The sequence below is a fragment of the Micropterus salmoides genome, unplaced genomic scaffold, assembly GCF_014851395.1.
Source record: "Micropterus salmoides isolate LMB-PRFRI ecotype aquatic unplaced genomic scaffold, ASM1485139v1 Ms_hic_scaffold_21, whole genome shotgun sequence".
Lineage (NCBI taxonomy): Eukaryota > Metazoa > Chordata > Actinopteri > Centrarchiformes > Centrarchidae > Micropterus > Micropterus salmoides.
The window spans coordinates 23,496,562-23,515,032 of NW_024041262.1; the positions used below are offsets into that span (position 1 = coordinate 23,496,562).

Sequence of the window (18,471 nt, forward strand, 5' to 3'; positions counted from 1 at the left end):
TCTTCTCTCACAGCACCGGATTACTTAAAAAATGTTATTTGTCTTGTTGTTCTCATCTCTTGGCCACACCGCTCTGCCTTAATAATATTTCTGCTCTTGAAGCCTGAGTTAAAGTTAAGCGAAGCAAATAAAATTTCATCTTGTTTATTTTTTTTACAGCCGTTCCGAAATGTGCTGCCATCTCCCTTCACACTGAGGCTTCACGCCGCCCTGGGGGAAATGTAATCCAGCTGGCACAATACACCTAATCTCAACAGCACATAGTTTAGTTTGACAGCGTGAAACTGGGTGTTAGTGAACTCCACACACCAATTCGTTTTCCACCTGCCACACGAAATCCTGGTATCTCTATAAAGTCAAAAGCCTCCTATTGTTGGGTGAATTTGTGTCTGACCTTCAGTTTGTTCTGTTGAAATTAAATGTACCCGAACTGACTGGAGCTAATCAAATAGTTTGGGGAAATAACAATCAGTTGCTTTCTTGCAGTTAGAGCCAGATGGTGATTAGCTTAGCTTAGCTTAGCGTAAAGACTGGAAGCAGAGGGAAACAGCTAGCCTGGCCATAAAACCCCATTTTGTAAAACCCCATTTTGTCACTTTTACATTCTGTGTACAGATGAAACAAACATTCTGATGATAACATGTTGGTATTTAGCTTTATGTGTTTTGGTAGATGGATTTTTGAACTTTGTACAGAGCCAGACTTGCTGTTTTCCCCGCCCCGCCATTCATTATGTTATGCTAAGCTAACTGCCTCCTGGATTTATACACAGAGGCATGAGAGCCATATCCATATTTTCATCAAATGAATTGCTCCAATTGTAAGTTAAATTTGTATCAGACCTTCAGTTCATTCTATTGAGGTTTGATTTTTTGCAGAATTTAAATTAAGTTGAGACTGAATTTACCCAAACCTACTGGAGATATTCAAAAGCTCTGTTTAGGACACAAAGGCGTTCAACATTTCAAATGAATTGTTCAACATTTAAATACACTTATTACTAGGTAGGTAGGTAGGTAGATATTTACAAGGTAAATACACTTACCTTGCTGAGAGTTTGAGAAAACTGATATCACTCTCATGTCTGTATGCCAATTACTGAGCTATCACCAGGAGGTGGTTAGCTTAGCTTAGCATAAAGACTGAAAGCAGGGGAGACAGCTAGCCTAGCATGTACACCCCATAAACCCCAATTTTGTTTGTGTACAGATTAAGCAAACACAACACAATATGTTTATTAAAACGTTTAAGAGGAGTTGGTAGATGTATTTTTGAACTTTGGTGAGAGCAAGGCTAGCTACTTTCCCAATAATTCCAGGCTTTACGCTAAGCTAAGCTAAGCTAACCAATTCTTGGCTTTGGCTCCATATTTAACCCACACCACATGAATGTGGTATCTGTACATTTAACTCTCTACAAGACAGCAATAAGTGTATTTCTTACTATTTGTTTAAGGTTTTCATACAGCAGAAGCGATGTTAATTGTGCAGGTTATTTTAAAAAGTGAGTAAGTGTACGTACACCAGCCAATGCAGATGAACATCCATTTGCGCAGCTTGTCAGTGGAGTAGGTAAGGACGATGGCGGTGTGGAGGTAGCAGCCCTCGCCAAACATCCAAAAGAAGTTGGTGGAGTGGAAATAGTTGAAGGAGGCGGTGACGAGACGGCACCAAACCTACAAAATAAACATTTTTTAAACAACTATAATTTAAACAAATTGTTCCTTGTCGCTATGTTTGAGGAAGCTCCATTTCAGATTCAAGGTTTGGCTGCTGAAAACCTGAAGAGCCATGCTCTTTTTCACGACTTCCATGTTTGCCAGTCGTTTGTCATGCATGTTTTATTTCCCAGCAACATACGTGCAGGCAACACATGAAAGAAATACACATGTGAAAGTGAGTGGAGAATCATAAACTGTGTAAATGCTTCCATGCAGGTCAGAAGGACTCGCTAAATGGTTTGATAAGAAGTATAAAAAGGATGTAAACAAAATGCTGCAGTCACCAGATCTCAACCCAACTGAACACCTATGGGAGATTTTGGAACGAAATGTCTCTGACATGCTGTCCATCCCTCAGTGGATTTTGAGGCAGCAGGACAGTGTATGTGGGATTGAGTCAAAATAAACTACTTTGTGTGTTCATGTCATTGACTGTATGTAAGAAGTGAACGTAGTCGTCGTGACGTCACCTGTTGGTTTGCGGACTGCTATTTTGAAGCCTTGAGTTTGGCCCATGGGGCACCGCCATGTTGAGTTTTTGCAACCAGGAAGTACCCAGAAGTAACCATATTTGGACGAGATGGTGGCGCTAACGGGCGTTTGTGGCGCTAGTTAGCTTGCTTAGCTAGGTGCATCTGTAATTCACGTTAACTGTCATTTTAACAGGGCTGACAATTGTGTCTAGCAAACAACAGGCTTAAAACTAAAGATACTCACCAGAGAAAGTGAACAGCCGACTCCTGGTTAAATTGGGTACAAGTCACTCTCGCCTGATTGACAGGTCGCCATGGTAACGGTAATCCTGCCCTGAAGCATACTCTGCTTTATGGTCTATTTTCTTCTAAATGGGACCATAATTTACTAAATGAACATCATGCTGTGTTGAAGAAGACATGAAACTAGCGACTGAGAACATAAACTCATTAGGAAATAGTTTACTGAGGTAATAAATCAGCTGAGAAGTAGAAACATTTTACCATTATTTCTTATGGAACCGGACTTCTTTTTGCAACCAAGAGAGTCGCCCCCTGCTGGCTGTGAGATACAATGCAGGTTTATGGGACTTCCGCATTGGATTCACGTCTCAGACCGGAAGCTTCCCACTTGGTTAATGGTGATAAAGGCTGCTTCTTGTTGCAGTTTAACAGATAAAATGACACGTACCACGTTGCTTTCATGCACCTCAGGACTCATTGTCAGCTGGACGATAAACCAGGTGGCGTTCCTCAGGATGAAGGCGGTGATGAGGTTCCAGTGGATGATGTTTCTCAGGCAGCGGATGCTCCTGTGAGATCAACAGAGGGGAATAAACTCAGGTGTTTATTTTTCAAAATTTCTCCTCGAGTGCCTGGGAAAATAACATGATTTCACACTGAGAGGAAAGATGAAAGACGGGGGGAAAGTATAATGTAAAAGCAAACACGTGCCCGAACTGGTAGGAAATATGTGAATTAAATATCTGTTCCTGCTGAGGTTGAGTGTTGTAGCCGTGTATTTTAAACAAAGACATTTATCTCACTGTATTTAGCTATTCCTAAACTGTGAGTTGGAGCTTCCAAGCAGAGTTTAAGGAGCAGGACCACACCTCAATCATTCCATAAATACCCACCTAACATCTCCTCTGAACCCCCCCACCCCTTTCTCTATCTTGTTTCCTCATCTCCTTCCTCTCTGTGGATATCAGGGGGTCTGTCATGACAAAGCTTCCCCACAGTGCAGTAGCAAACTAATGCTGTAGTCCAAGCCTTGTACACAATCTTTTTCTTTCATCAATAAATCATTTAAACGCATCTCTTGGTATTGTGGTCCTTGCTGGTGAAGCCCACCTTCAAGTAATCTTGGGAAAACAGAAGAATAAGAAAATGAAGATGATGAATAATGAAGAGATGTAGCCTTGAAGTAACATTTCCCATCACTCCCCAGTGCCCCTCACCCTTAATGTAATATGAAGTAACATTTCATTCCCCACTTTTTGCACTCTTGTTTGTCACATCCTGAATGTCTGATTTTTTTTTTTATTGCTGTAAATAAATCGACCTTAGGATACAATTAAAATCTGCCTAACTGCCTCAGAGCAAGCGAGCGAAAATAGAAGCACACAAGTGAACGGACAGAACAAACCAGCCTCGGTCACTGCAGTGACAGCCTCGTTTGTTGTCACCAGCTGCCGGCATTATCAGTGAGCAAAGGCTGCTTCCCCGTCTGCCAACCATGAATGACATGATTTATTTTTTAGCATGCATCAATTCTTAATAGGTGTCACTTGCACTGGCTTTGTGCTGACTGTGCAGACGTGCATGAGCAAAATTTTTCCTGTGGATTGTATTATCGTGGCTTTTTTCATTTTTATTAACCATGAAGCCCCTAAAGAAAGTAACAGCCTCATTAACGCAATGTCAGCTGCTTAGAAATGCTGCAGAAAAAGACTACAGTTTTTAATAATTATATTGTTACGTAGAAGTAAAAAAGCAGCCTTAAGGGGACAAAAAACATAAAGTTATGGTTTTAAAAGTGTGTTGACCCACAATCAAGCTGCTAATTTCACCCCACTATGTCACACTACCAAAGCTACCATTAGTATCACAAAGGCAGCGCCTGGCGTGCCAGAAGCACAGTGAGGGAGTTTTTTTTCAAGCAGTCGTATTCATTACGCTGCGTGACCTCACTGCCCTTGGCCTCCTGCCGGCGGGGCCACCACGGCCTGATTTTTATTAATTAAGATTAAAGCCTGCAGACAAGTCTTTGTTAAAGACACAGTGAAATAAATAAAAATATATTTGTTCTTATCCTGCGTCTCTGCATTAATTGTTCCGTTGTTTCTCGTTGTGGGAGTCATAATCAGAACCAACGGAGAACATTCAGATTATTTTACTTGAGTAAAAGAAGCATAAAAAAATAAAAAAATATATATATTGGGGATTCATGGACATCTAGCTCTCTGGCTGCCTTTTTGTTGGACATTGCTTTGGAGCCAGAGAGCACACAGACTGCAATCCCACAACCAAACAGACACCAGGCAGATAGCGACCTGTTAACCTGCTATCTGCTAGCGGCCTGATAGCCGACGTCCACATGTCTGGTTCTTGGCCTGCTAGCACGATGGCTAGTCCACTCCTGGGACGAGGTTCCCGCCACTGCAGACGTGCTGCTCAGGTGTCCAGCACCTCATCCCCCAGGCCATCCAGTGTGTCTGTGCGGCATGGAGCCTGAGCACTCTAGTTCTTCTGGGCCGACACCTGATCCTCCGTCGGTGGTCAGATCGACTCCTGCTCCAAATCCTCCGCCAGTGGTCCAGCCCACGCCAACTCCTAGAGTCCAGTCCGTAGTCTGGCCGACTCAATGGTTTCCTGATGTGTTCTGCGTCCATTGCCGGTCTCCTGCCCGACCTTCGGAGAGGTTTTGCCTTTGTTGCCAACCCCCTGGCCGGCCTCCTGAGACAGTCCTTGCCGTCGATCTTCAGTTCAGCCTCCAGAGGGCTTCAGCCCTAGCTCCCGGCCCTCCTGACCTATTCTGCCTGTTGGGTCGACCTCTGGGTCGTTCCCCTGAACTGTCTAGCCCCCCTGCTAAGTCCTCAGTCCTCCTACCTGATATTCTCTAGTTCCTCTCGGCCCTGCCTTTGGGCCGCCCACCTGATATCCTGTTTCCTGTCGTCTGATAGCCGTCCCTTAATGAGGGAGTTCTGTCGCGGGTTTGGGTTGGTCGTGTGGTTTGTCAGTTGTTTCCTATGTTTTTTATATGCAGTTTCTGGATTTCACTTGTGTTCTGATTTTGTTTTTGTCTGTGTTTCTTGCTTTTGAATGATTTATTTTGTGTTTTTGTTCCTTGTGTTTTTCTGTGAGCTTCATGGTTCCTGTTTTATTTTGTAGTTTAGTCTGCTCCTAGTGTGTATGTTTTACTTCCTGTGCTTGTCTCTGATTGTTTTAGTGGATTCACCTGTGTCTAATTAGTTTCTCCCTCACCGGTGTATTTAAGTTCTCCCATGTTTCCCCGTGTTTCTCGTATTTTTGTTGATTTTCTTTGGATTTACCTTCTGTTGGATTATTCACTGGTTTCTCACCAATACCAGCTTTTGTCTGCATTTTGAGTCCCAGTAAACATGACACAAAGTACATATATCTCAATATTACTTTAAGTGCTATTATTGTGTATTTTCTATATTATATTATATGCTGTCATGATATTTCTTCCATGTCAATTAGATATATTTGAAATATATATATTTTAGATATGTATTACTACTGTAAAGTAGTAATTAAGTCTCATCTTAAAGTAATTATGTTTGTCCGACAAAAGCATTTAAGTATTTCAGTTTATTTTCTCTCTGTGAATTTATTTTTCTTCTTTAGATTACTCATCGTGCAGGGGCGTTTACATAAATATAACTGATCAAACGTGATTGGGAGTGACTATCGTATTTCATATCTGGCTTAGTTATCTTGTGTGTCTAGTACATCGATATCATGGGTGTGTTTGGATTTTCATTAAAACCTTGTTTACATTTCCAGAAGAGGGTGGCTGCGGTGTAATTTATTAATGTCTTCCTCTTCCTGATCCAACACAGGTGAGGGAGATGTGGGTGAAGGTGAGCAGCTTTCTACAGCTAGGAAATTGCATTGGTTGCCCTCATGCTGGCTAAGTCATCAAGTAAATAAGTTGAGGAAATTCACTCATTTCAGGGTTGGTGCATTGATCCCTGACTCCTCCTATCCTCATGTCCACCATGAGTGCCTTGGATGTTGTGTGAAAAGGTGAATGAGAAGCAAAAATTGTAAAGTACTTTGGATGAAAATGGGTTATATAAATGCACTTCATTTGCACCAAAATGACAAAATAAAACAGGATTTCTTAGAGTTAAAAATCGAAACAGTTAAACCTAAACAGCCATTACATCAACATACAATATTGAGTTATCCAGGAGAGTTCTGTGTTTCTATGTTGAGGATATCATTAAAAAAAACAGTGCAATTGTATTCAGTTTCACTCGGAAACGTGAAGCCATTTCAGTGTTTTTCCAGATGAACCTCTCAACGCTCTTGCCTCTGCTCTGATCCTTTTCTCTCCCTCCACTTCGACAACACTGAACAACAGTGTCAACCTCTCTCTCCGTCACACTGGCAGCGGCAACCTTTCCTTAAATGGTTTGGCAATCTCATTAAAAAGTGAAGAAGGTGAGTAATAAATGTCAAACTCCTTCACTACCTCAGTGCCATTTTTAGCTGGCCGACACTCCCAGTCCACACCGCTGTGGCCCACATACACGGGTTGTGCATAAATGCTTTCGTGTAAAACTTCTATTTATTACGTCCCCCTGTGCCCTTTCACGCTTTTCTCACCCTTCGGGGGTGTCTCTGCGATCAATAACAGCCTCTGCTGTTGAGGGTGCTAAGATCTTTCTCTCTCGGTTTGCCTCGGATTGTCAGAAGAAGCCAGTCCACCTCAACCGGTTGTCCCGGCAGGCCTCAACAAGACATCTTTGGTTTTCTGAGATGGGTTTATTATTCCCATTTGTGGTGAAATGTGCCCCAGTTTTTGCGGGCGTCTAAACCCCTTTACATCTGCGGGACTGAGATAGGGAAGGTTTCATCCCATGACCAAATGGTTTGTGAATAAGAACGAGAGGCGCTTTGAACGAGGGATCTTGAGAACACTGACATTTCTGTCACATCAATGATGTCTTTGGGATTATCAGCGGACTGGTGGCAGTGGGACAGACACTTACCTCAAACACAAGAAGAGGAAGAAGGCTATGAGCAGAGCCACCATTGAGATGCAGTGACCCAGGAAGTTTATGATCACAGCTATTTGGTAGTGCATCTTGCCTTTTTTCTGCAGGGAGAAAAGAAACACAAGATGAGTCTTTTAGGTATTTCTTATTTACATAAACAATATTTTTAGGATAAGGAAAAGAGAATTAAAAGGCTCAATATACTTTTTTTAAAAAGCCAAATAGAGGGTGGGGATGGGGGCAGACTTGGCACAGTTTTAAGAAATAATGCCAATAACTAGTTGCAATTTGCAATTCCAAATATCCAACAGCCATGGAAAGTTATAAAACAAGGGACCCCTGGACACTGACATTTAAAAGACCCCCAACTCTCCTAAAACGCAGCACGACACCCAGACTGAAAGAGACAGCGGTGTTGTTTGTGGTCCTGTTGTGTCTCTCTGTAGTCTTCTCTTTGTAGTTGTTTGTGGTAATTTTCCATCACTTTGTAGTCATTTCACATCTGTTTGTAGATGTTTTTTGTTCGTCTGTGGTCATCGTGTGTCTCCTTGTAATTTTCAGTATCTTTGCTGTCATTTGTTGGGTCTTTGAGGTTATTTTTATGTCTTTGTAGTCGTTTAGTTTCTCTTTGTGGTCATTTTGCATCTCTTTGTAGTTGTTTTGCTTCTCTTCTCTTTTGTGTAACGGGCAATTTTTATCCTTTTTATAGTCATTTCACGTCTGTTTGTAGTTTGTGTCTGAAGTCTTTTCACATCCTCTTGTGGTCATTTCGCGTCTTTGGTAGTTGTTTTGAACATCTTTGTGTCACTTACGGTTGTTTTGTGTTGCTGTACTAATAAGCCAACTACCTATAACCTTCTGGTTGGAGCCAAAGGGCAGATTTCAGGGGGTCTGTGTACCGCCTGGCCTTACCCCTGGTTTTGAAACATGAATACTGGGAGCCTCGTGTATATCTATATCTATATATATATATATATATATATATATATATATCTATATATCTCTGAATTGGTGCCTAAGACCACTGTCTCCGACTCTGACATCCATTGTGATCGGATTTTCTCCACACTACTAGGAGTAATCTGTGCTGTAAGTGGATTTATGTAACCTACTAGTGTCTACACCGAGATTAAATGTGGGCATGTTTAATCCCTGCCGCACCCGCCCTGAAACAAGCCATCTTTCCGATTCACTTTACTTTGGTGAAACCGCTCAGATCTTTAACTCTAAGTCAATGGTGGACTATGGTATAGTTCCAGCTCTTTCCCTTCTAATTCATGAATGTTTATCTGTGTCTGTATGATGCTTAGTTAATATTTACAGGGACAGATATTTGTGGGACTGTTTCTGACAAATTAGTCCTCATACTATAACAAATGACTCAGTTGACTGTTGCAAAACAAGTCATATGGGAATTTTCTGCCACCACTGTGTTTAACATTTCACTTATTTTAGGCAACTAAAACTACTTGAGTAAGGGAAAGAAAATGCTCATATTCAGTGCTGCTGTTTTTCTAGTGAAGACAGAATAATCCTGCAATGTGTCTCTGAATGTAAAAAAAAGACAATTTCTTTGTTCTGTTTTCATACAAATATACATTTGTCATATAAAGAGTTATAATCACTGTTTAGTAACGTTATAAAACACAACACATCCACTTCAAGTACAAAAAGCTAAGAATGCAGGCAGGATATGAACTTTTCTTTTATGTTCTCTGTTTTTGTCTTTAAACAACCACTTATGACACTTTTTATGTAAAACTGAGTGCAATACCATGAATGCCTTAAAGAAGATACTGTCTGAAAGTGTGCATCATTATCTCCATTTGTATAGTTGCACATTGTGTTACAACTACCTGGACAAACAAAAGACACAGAGTTTGGATACCTTTTGTTGCTTATCAATTCAAATTTGAATCACGCAATCAGAATGTTTTTTGTGTTGTGTTGGTAACTCGATGAATATGTTTTCTTTATTGGCTTCTGTTTTGTCTGCAATGCATTGAGCTTTCAGGGCCACCGTACAGGAGTCATGGTACACTGAGTTCTGGTGCATTGCATCTGGCTGATGTGCGTTTTTTTCTTTTAAGAGCTGCCTACCAGTGTGTCCTAGAAGCACTGAATCTAAAAGCAAGGGATGCAACTGGTTTTGTCGTCTTGCAAATTGTTTTTTCTGTTTCAAGCTTACAGAACCACAGTCCACATCTTGTAAAGAAATATATTAGAACATTCTGCCGAAGCTAATATAATCGCATGGGTCCTTTGACCTGGGAATTGCATATGTGTATTTATGGTGTTTTGTCCCAGTGAACATATCCCTCATCTCCCCCATCTTATACAGCAGATTCATACTAAAAGGGATCATTTCAAGGGTGGGTCTGACAGTTGAAATGATTACAATATCCAGTGATTACACATTGAATGATTACACTTTCAATGTACGTGTCAGCGTGTGTGCGGTAATGTAGATCAGACATGTGAATCAGTCACTGAATAGACACTGTGCAGGACTGGCTGACACATCAGGATATAAATCAAGCAAACGGGAGCTTTTAAGATGGATTGCAGAGCTGTGAGTTGAGCCTGAAAGGAGGGGGTGGGCAAGAGGATAATATAAGACCCACCCACCACTAGCCGCAGGTCTCACAAAATGTGGGCCATCACATTTTGTGAGACAAAACCAGATCTGACTCACTCTCCTTCCATAAGAAACAACAAAGACACTTATCGTATATTTGAGAAAATAACCTTGAGCGAGTCCCAAAAGGAAAAGAGGATTTTTCCCCCCCCCTCAAACTAACTTTCCAATAAGCCTTTGATCCACACAGTCTCTCTTCCCAATGGGAGCGCTGAATATTCGGTTCAATACAGGCTGAACTTTAAAGGGAAGCTACTTCAACTCCCCCTCCCCTTTCCCTGTTGTCAATCACACCACCGCTACCACCTGGTGATTTATTTCATGGCTACAAAAGAAAAAAAAAATCAAACACACATTTTTAAAAGGTCAGACACTCTATATCCATCTTCTCCAGAAATCAATTGGACAGTACACTCAGAGTCTCTGAGAAGAAACACTAAAGGAAGGGTCTTAGTCCAAAGCACTTTTTTCTCTTGTTCACAGATCTATAAAGTACAAATGTACTGCATCTGCTGACCTAATTAACGGGTCAGCATGCTTCACCATTTAGACAAAATCCTTTTGAAAAATATTTTATATTTTCCGTTTTGATAACAAATCCCATGAAATCATTAAACTCAACTTGATCCCACTAAAAATCTCTCTATCCAAAGGTTTTGAAACAATACACTGTCCTATAGCTTCACTGCAGACATCTGGTGTTGTGCTCAGTGATATCTGTTTCCTCAGTTGGATAAACAACCAACCCAATAATTAATTAAGATTAACAATCAGAAAAAGTACAACAAAGATTTGGCTTCACAAACGGCAACAAGGGTGGATGAGGTTGACACTGCTATTCAGGTATTTGTGACTCACATCGCAGAGATAACTCTTATAGGAAAATCTTTTTGGAAATAAATGCCTATTTGCTTTGTTGCTTCTTCATGTCTGTGCATTAAGGCAAAGCAAGGCAAGGCAAGTTTATTCGTATAGCACATTTTAACAAGGTAATTAAAAGTGCTTTACATAAAACATAAAAGCAACAGGGAAAGATAAAAAAAGTTTAATAGCAACATAAGGAGCTTGAGCCAGGAGGCAACTAGCATAGCCTAGCATAAAGCCTAAGGCCTGACTTGCCCTGTGCAGAGTAAAAATACCACACACCTTGTGAAGCTAGGAAGCTGAGCTAGAATCTCAAACCAACCATTTTCATCCACACCAAGCATCTAAATGAGCTTATATCACAACATAAATCGCTCTGTGAACACTGCCATCCAGATATCTCTCATCTCAACCTCTGCCCGACCACTCTAAAGAAGCTCAGCTCCAGCGCTGATCAGCTGTGAAACTCATATCACTTAAATGGATAACAGCTGGATAATAACAACAAACGCACCAATATACATATACAAAAACAGTCCAAAAACAGCTCAGTTGTTGACAAAAATAATTCCGGCCGCCATTTTGGATATTGTGTAATCCCTCTAAGCTCTCGCTGAGTTTTGGTTTGCCTAAAACTACAGGGGAGAAGTGTTGCTTTGGAATAGCATAGCTTTATCGTCGTCTGCTGGCCAACGCGTTGTAGTTACACAGACAGTATTCCAAACGATTAATCTGCTCAAGACGAAGAAATAGAGCCCATTACCAGTAGGATGTTCCGTTCTCAAGTTACAGCCGGTAAAGCATGGGGGTGCTTTGGTCACAGGAATGTTGATGAATATTTGCTGTTTTTATGGATGGATTGGAGGGTGGAGACTCAATAAGTATTTAGAGATGGACTCACACATGGTTGGTTTTGGTCTTTTTATGGGATTTGTGGACAATAAGAAAAATATAGATTAAAGCCGACTTTATCCTAGATGTAGATTGTAGATTAAAAATGGAAAAAGAAAACACACAGACAGAGCTTATTGAAACCTGCACTTGGCGACAGTGTTTGTGGAAACTCACCTTTTCAATATTCAGTTTCAGCAGATGGTCAGGCGGAGCGAGACAAACACATATTTCCATCATGTAATTTTATATTTTTACATACAATACCTCAAATGTCTAGCCTGATTTAGGTCAGCGTGTTCTGTCTGAATGCTTTGTCCTCCGTTCAATCCTAATTAAAATAAGCGCTCATCACCATCACATCTGCACATCACAATACACTCCATCCAGGTGGAGGCTAAGAGCATGCAAAAAAACCCAGCAACATGTGAATGGATAAAAATCTGGAGCACAGCAGGACCATCACAGCAGCATGCTGTTGCTTTAAACCAAAGCCGACCTGCGTTTTCTTCTCTGCTTTCACAACTTGCTCACATCGCTGGGGGATATAGCACCTTTAAAGAGCACTGTTTTGGTCTCTTTTGAGGAATTTACAAATTAAAATTTTTTGTGCGTTCAAAAGTGAAATAGCTGCAGGTTGATTTGCAGATTTCAGGCTCCAACCTACATAAAAAAAACAGCCAAGCCCCCACAACTTTGAGCAAGATGACAGTAGAGCAGCAGTGCCAGCGCCTGTATAATGCAAATTCAGAACATCCATTGTGCCCTTGAAACAGATTCCTTCAAGTGATGCTCTCAGGCATTTCATAGTATTTTTAGCATTTTTATTTTTACTGTAGTGTCCTTTTAAGGCTGCTGGCTCCAAGCAACCAAACCCTGAGTCCATATTTACTATAAATAAGCATAGAGTAAACCTGCTACACCCATCTTCTGCTGCCAACCTTGTTTTTGATTACCGATATGTTTCATGCTTAGAGGGTAGTTGTGAAAAGCCTCATTAATCAGGATACATGCACACACTGACGTCTTACCTCCTCGTGAAGTATGGCCTTACACATGGAGTAGTTTCCCTTCAGTGCCCATGTCCCATTTGCAAGACATTTCCTATAAACATTATCTGCACACAGAGAAAGACAAGAAAAAGCATAGAAAGCTGCTGTAAAAATGTTTGATTTTTAGCACATTTCTTTCATTTTTCAAGAGTTGTAGAGTCATGTTTTTTGGCCTTGTATACCTGGAAATGTACAACATGTGAATTCCTGCACGAATCGTAGTGGCACTCTGACCTTTTCTGCTTTTGAGGCTAATACGGAGAGATATCATTAGAGGTAGTCTTACAAGCTGTGATTTTTCACACGTTCGCTGTGAGGACAGTCTACCACCCTCTGCCTAAGTATTGTTATCATTCTTTACATTTAGACCCACGCTGTTTTAACACCAACACACGATATCCTCATTCTGTCTAGCTGCTCACAGAACATGTTAGAGGTGCAGGTCAGCATGTTCTTTACATAAATGGGCAATTAATGACAATTTTACTGCAAGCTGTGACACAATTAAAAGGCATATTTTCACAGTTTCCTCCTTTAAATCAAAATAAACAGCCGAGACAGAGTGAACCAGCATAAGGGTGTTTATTTTCTATTTAAAAAAATATCATTTCTGCACATCGCTGGATAATGCAGACCCAAATAGCAGGGGGTCTGCATGAAGGCTCTGACAAATTATATTTTTCCATGCAGGCCCGCTGTATCAAAGCACACATTTCTTGCCGCATTCACAGGACAGATATGACATAAACCCCTAACAAATTTCACATTTGTCATTTCCCATTTATTATTTCTTAAGATGAAGGAAATGGAATCGTCAAATAGGACACTGTGATGTTGAAATACTGCCAATGAGGCAATTTAAAGTTGAAAGCAGAGATGTCAGAAATGTTTTAAAGAGGGCACAGGTGAGGCTGCTGGATCGTACACCCTGTGAATAAAACGTTCAAGACCAAAGCTCGAGGTTCAGTTAATTTAATGATAAGCATAGATTAAATTATCAATAGGTTCTGGTGCCTGCTATATAATAATGTTAACAGGTTGAAATGAGGCCGAACTAATGCAACATATAACATTCAGAACAGGTTTGGAGTATTATTTCATCTACAGGTCAGGTTTTCTGTCAAGATTTTGACAATCAGCAGTGAGAGCACGCACTTATGTGTCAGCGAGGTGATAGCTCGTCCCATACCAAAACATTTATATGGACAGGTCTGACCCTGATCTCCAGGTGGGTTGTCTCGGGTCGTTACACGTCTTTTCCAGTGACAGTCGACCCATTTTCTTGTGGCGAAAGTGGAGTTTGAATCACTGGCACGGTTAAAGCTGCAGTGGTTTTCTCTGCAGTAGGTAAGTGTTTTGAAAGCTGTCCAGAAATAATGAATCACAACATCAATAAGACGGAGTGCTCGTTTGCGTCTATTTTAGGAGACTTGTTTGTCCTTTGCTCACAGGAGAGCCAAGCATTTAGCCAAATAGCAAAAATCTACAGTGTCTACTTTAGCATGGCTCCAGCAACCAATCAGAGCAGGATTAAAAATGAGGATCTTCTTGTGTCAGAAAAATGGAGGAAAGCATAGATGTCGTAAGTTGACCTACAGAAATAGGCCTAATTATTATTAACATGTTCGATCAACGTGAAAAACATTAGGTTAAATGGCTATGATCAATATGGATTACTTGTTGCTAAAGTAACCACTAACTGCTGCTGTCCTATTAGCAGAGTTTACACCTCTCGGACAGGAGCTTTGGACCGCCGGGAGGAGGAGGTTTTCCAGCCCGTACTCATTCAGAGAGTGTCAGACAGCTATGCTTTATCCCATCCTTCAGCGTCTGGTACCAACGCACATGGAACCCCTTCGCGTCATAGATCAACCCACTGGGGGAAGCCATTTAGCGCCATTGTTCATCGCTAAAAGTACTACTATAAATAACCAGCCAGGAGAACGGTGTTAGTTTCCTGTGTGAAACAAAAATTCAACATCGATTCCTTTTAGTAATATTACATAAGTAATATAAGTTACGTTACTCAACGTACTTAATTTAAGTCACGAAAGTAATGTAGTGACTTTAAACAAAAAATGATCCTTCCCTAAACCTAACAAAGTAGTTTTTGTGCCTAAACCTAAAGAAACGTTAACCACTAGTTTTATTTTGAAAGTCTTACCAGACGTTGCCTATTTACTCTTGCAAACTTGACTGCGGAGCCCTACACATACACAAAACAACCTTTAAAAAGGTACCCAGGGCGTTAATAATTGATGCCAAAGGGTGTTGACAAAGCATCTATATGTGACGCCCTGTGTGGGGAATGTTGCATGGGAGCGGCGCTGGAATAGAGCTCACCAGCAAATGGCAGCTAAAAAAAGCAGCAGTTAGAGGTTAGGTTAGCAACAAATACAGATATCTGTTAATCAGGAAACTCCGTAAATTACAGAGAGATGAGGCAGAGCACGATGCAAGGGGTGCCAGGAGCCAAACCGGACAACAAAACCACTTTTTCTACTGTATTCCCTGTCGTCAAACATGCCACCGTTGGTCTCGGCGTTTGGTCTTGCTGCTTGTCTGAATCCACTGCATTTGAATTTGACAAATGGAAATCAAACTAAAATATTTAACTATATTGACTCATTTATATATTGATATTTACATTTATTTATACCGTATATTCATTGCCTCATCCATTGATTTGAGTATTTATTATTTGTTTGATTTAATATTGATTTAAGTGGCATTACATATAGTTTGAGTTCACACACAGCTAAATTTAAACAGACAGCAATTAAAAATTTAGTTTTTAAGTGCTTTCAGGTCATTTTCCATCCCCACTAAACTGCCAAAACAACATACACTAGATCAGAAACAGCTAGATTTTGCACCATTTCTGCCTAAATGCTTTTTAGCCATGCTGGTGGCGTGGCTATGTGAGGGATGGCCCTGCAATTTTGTACAGACATAATGTCAAGACAATGAATCCTGCTGACTTTGGTGATCCCCTGACTTTTCCCGTAGTAGTATATTTCTTTTTATTGAAAAATCTCGACAATTATTGGATGGATTACTGTGAAATTTAGTTCAGACATTTACGTTCCCCAGAGGATGAATTTAATTACTTTGGTGATCCCCTGACCCTAAACAAACAGAGTGAGTAAGCAGGTAAAGAGACATTTTTAAAATGTGTCCACATTGCAGATAAGGCCTGAGATGGAGGCTGATAACACTAAATGCATGTTTTAATAATGAGAAATATTTGGGGAGGGTAAGAGATGAAATGGGATTGGGTTGCCCAGAGGCAATAATGTGCAACGAGCTGGGTAAAAATAGCATGTTGACAGTGTAAGGGGACTGTCATCCCCGATCAAGATTACCTAGCTTGTGATATTCCCTAAACCCCAAACGCAATATCCTAGAGAGCTTTAAAATCTGTCTGTGGAGAATTATGTCAAAGTGAAAAGTTAAGAGGGACAAAGTTCTGTAATGGACTGACCATAACAGATACAGAATTCATTAATTTTGTTAAATATTTGGATTTTTAATGGAGTTTTAGGAATACATTTTTCTATTTGAATCCACAGACGGCAGTTCAACATCAGTATTTTGTCTTTATTAGATTTTAAGCTGCTTTACTTCCCTTGAGAAAATCCATTTTCTAATATCAGACTTGTGACTGACTGAATTAAAGTGCTCTGGCTAAAATGTCCTCACCAAAGACGCACATTTCCTCCCATAATTCTCTCCTTTTTTTTTATTCAAATCAAATTTACATGACACTGCATGATTGGACAAATTTCCTCTGGGTTCAAAAGATTTGCATGGATTATAGTCAAAGCAATAAAGTCACTTTGTTTAGAAACCGCAGTGTGCACATTTGTTTAAAGGTTTACAAACCAAATGTGTAAAAACAACCAAAAACAAGCACATACAGAGACGTCACAGTGGAGGTCTATCAAATGAAGTGGTATGACCTTGAAATCAATTCTTTCTGGCACTGCACCACAGTTTGATTTATGGCTTGTAAAGCTATTTATAATTAAAAAAAAGACATGCTTACATTTTCTAACATGAATAAATGCCTTTGAAGATGTTTCTTTATGTAATAAGCAAATTAAATCGCCTGGTAATAATCCTCTTTGTGTCTTTAACAGTGCTCATTTATATTTTGGCATTGTTTGCTTCCAGTTTGCATGAGAAGAGGTGAAAGGAGTTTTATGGCTGCAGCAAATTAAGGTAGATTTAATGCCCAGGCAGCAATTCATTATAGTAGCAGTGGTATTGTTGTTAGTGTTGTTTCCAATCGTCACAGTGCTGCAGGAGGAAAACCCTGTTTCATTTTGGGCTCAGGGCTGTAAATATGTGGTAACTTTTTGACAATTGAAATAATTTGTAGATACTGTAAATATAAAAAAAATATATATATATATAAAAACAAGTCAACTACGACTCCCAAGGTGCATTTCAGTAAGAAACATCCAATCAAAGAGCTTAAGCTTACAGCTTAAATATACACACATTTTATATATATATATATATATATATATATACACATATATAATATGCCAAAGGGTGACAGGGATTCTCCAAAAGAGAAAGTCAGACTCTGTCTCCTCTCTGCCTGCTTCGTCGACTGACTAACGCAGCTGCCTTGATAATGATGCATAATGTTATCCGTTTGTTAGGTAACTCAAGGTTGAGATTATCTTTCTTTTTGTTTCATTACAGACTCTTGTCTATCTGGAAAGTGTTGTGATGTGGCCTGAATGACACACAAGATGTTTTGAGTTAAACCAATGGCAAACTGAATCTTACCACATGTACAGAGGGGTGAACAATAACCTTATTGTAGGTTATAGTGAATCTCTGTGGGTCTAGGAAGGACTAATATCCCCAGACAGACCATTACCCTTCAGATTTGGTGCATGTGTTTACACGTTGTATGCTGCCACTATATCTCCCTGGCTGGGCTCAATAAACAGCGTGGTGTAAGACCTCATCAGTCCCTGAAAATTCTTCATCACACCTGAATTTGGCTCAGTTTATTTCCATAACATACTGTTTAATTTTCATAGACGTACGCTGAAATGCACACTGATCTGCAGCTCTGTGTGACTGCTCAAACACTACAACAGGATGGTGATGTATGTCTTATAAAAAGTATTAGTACTATATTAGTATAGTATTTTTGCTGTTAGGATTATGGTTTCCAGCAGGATGTAAAGCCTGTTTCCCTTTCGGGCTAAAATATGTGAAATGTTTGACATTTGAAAGCTGCTTGCCTGGCTCTGTCCAAAATGAAAAACACACCTACTCCAACACCTCTAAAGCCCACTAATTAACAAATTGTACCTTGTTTGTCTAATCTAAACATAAACCGAAATGCAGAAACACACAATTTGTGGTTTTAGGGGGAGTTGAGCGCTGGCACAATTTCTTGGCGAGTTCCTTGGTGAGCACTTGTCACAGTTAGCTTTCCAAGTTTGGAAACATCGTGCCTGTACAGAGACCAAAATCTTGGACATATATTGGATTTATAATTGATGATGACCTGTCATTCAAATTGCATACACTGCATCTTGCCAAAAAACTT

The 18,471-nt window shown here is 40.2% G+C and overlaps 1 protein-coding gene across 2 annotated transcripts in view; it reads right to left on the reverse strand.

The window, feature by feature from the left end:
* Nucleotides 1-18,471, reverse strand: part of LOC119916292 (corticotropin-releasing factor receptor 1-like) — a 59,728-nt gene that overhangs the window by 14,809 nt on the left and 26,448 nt on the right. For both annotated transcript variants that reach the window (XM_038736259.1, XM_038736258.1), the window contains exons 5-8: nucleotides 12,870-12,955; nucleotides 7,440-7,546; nucleotides 2,885-3,005; nucleotides 1,522-1,675 (exon numbers count right to left, since the gene is read on the reverse strand). In XM_038736259.1, the coding sequence (XP_038592187.1) occupies nucleotides 1,522-1,675; nucleotides 2,885-3,005; nucleotides 7,440-7,546; nucleotides 12,870-12,955 (468 nt within the window). The remainder of the gene's footprint in view (nucleotides 1-1,521; nucleotides 1,676-2,884; nucleotides 3,006-7,439; nucleotides 7,547-12,869; nucleotides 12,956-18,471) is intronic.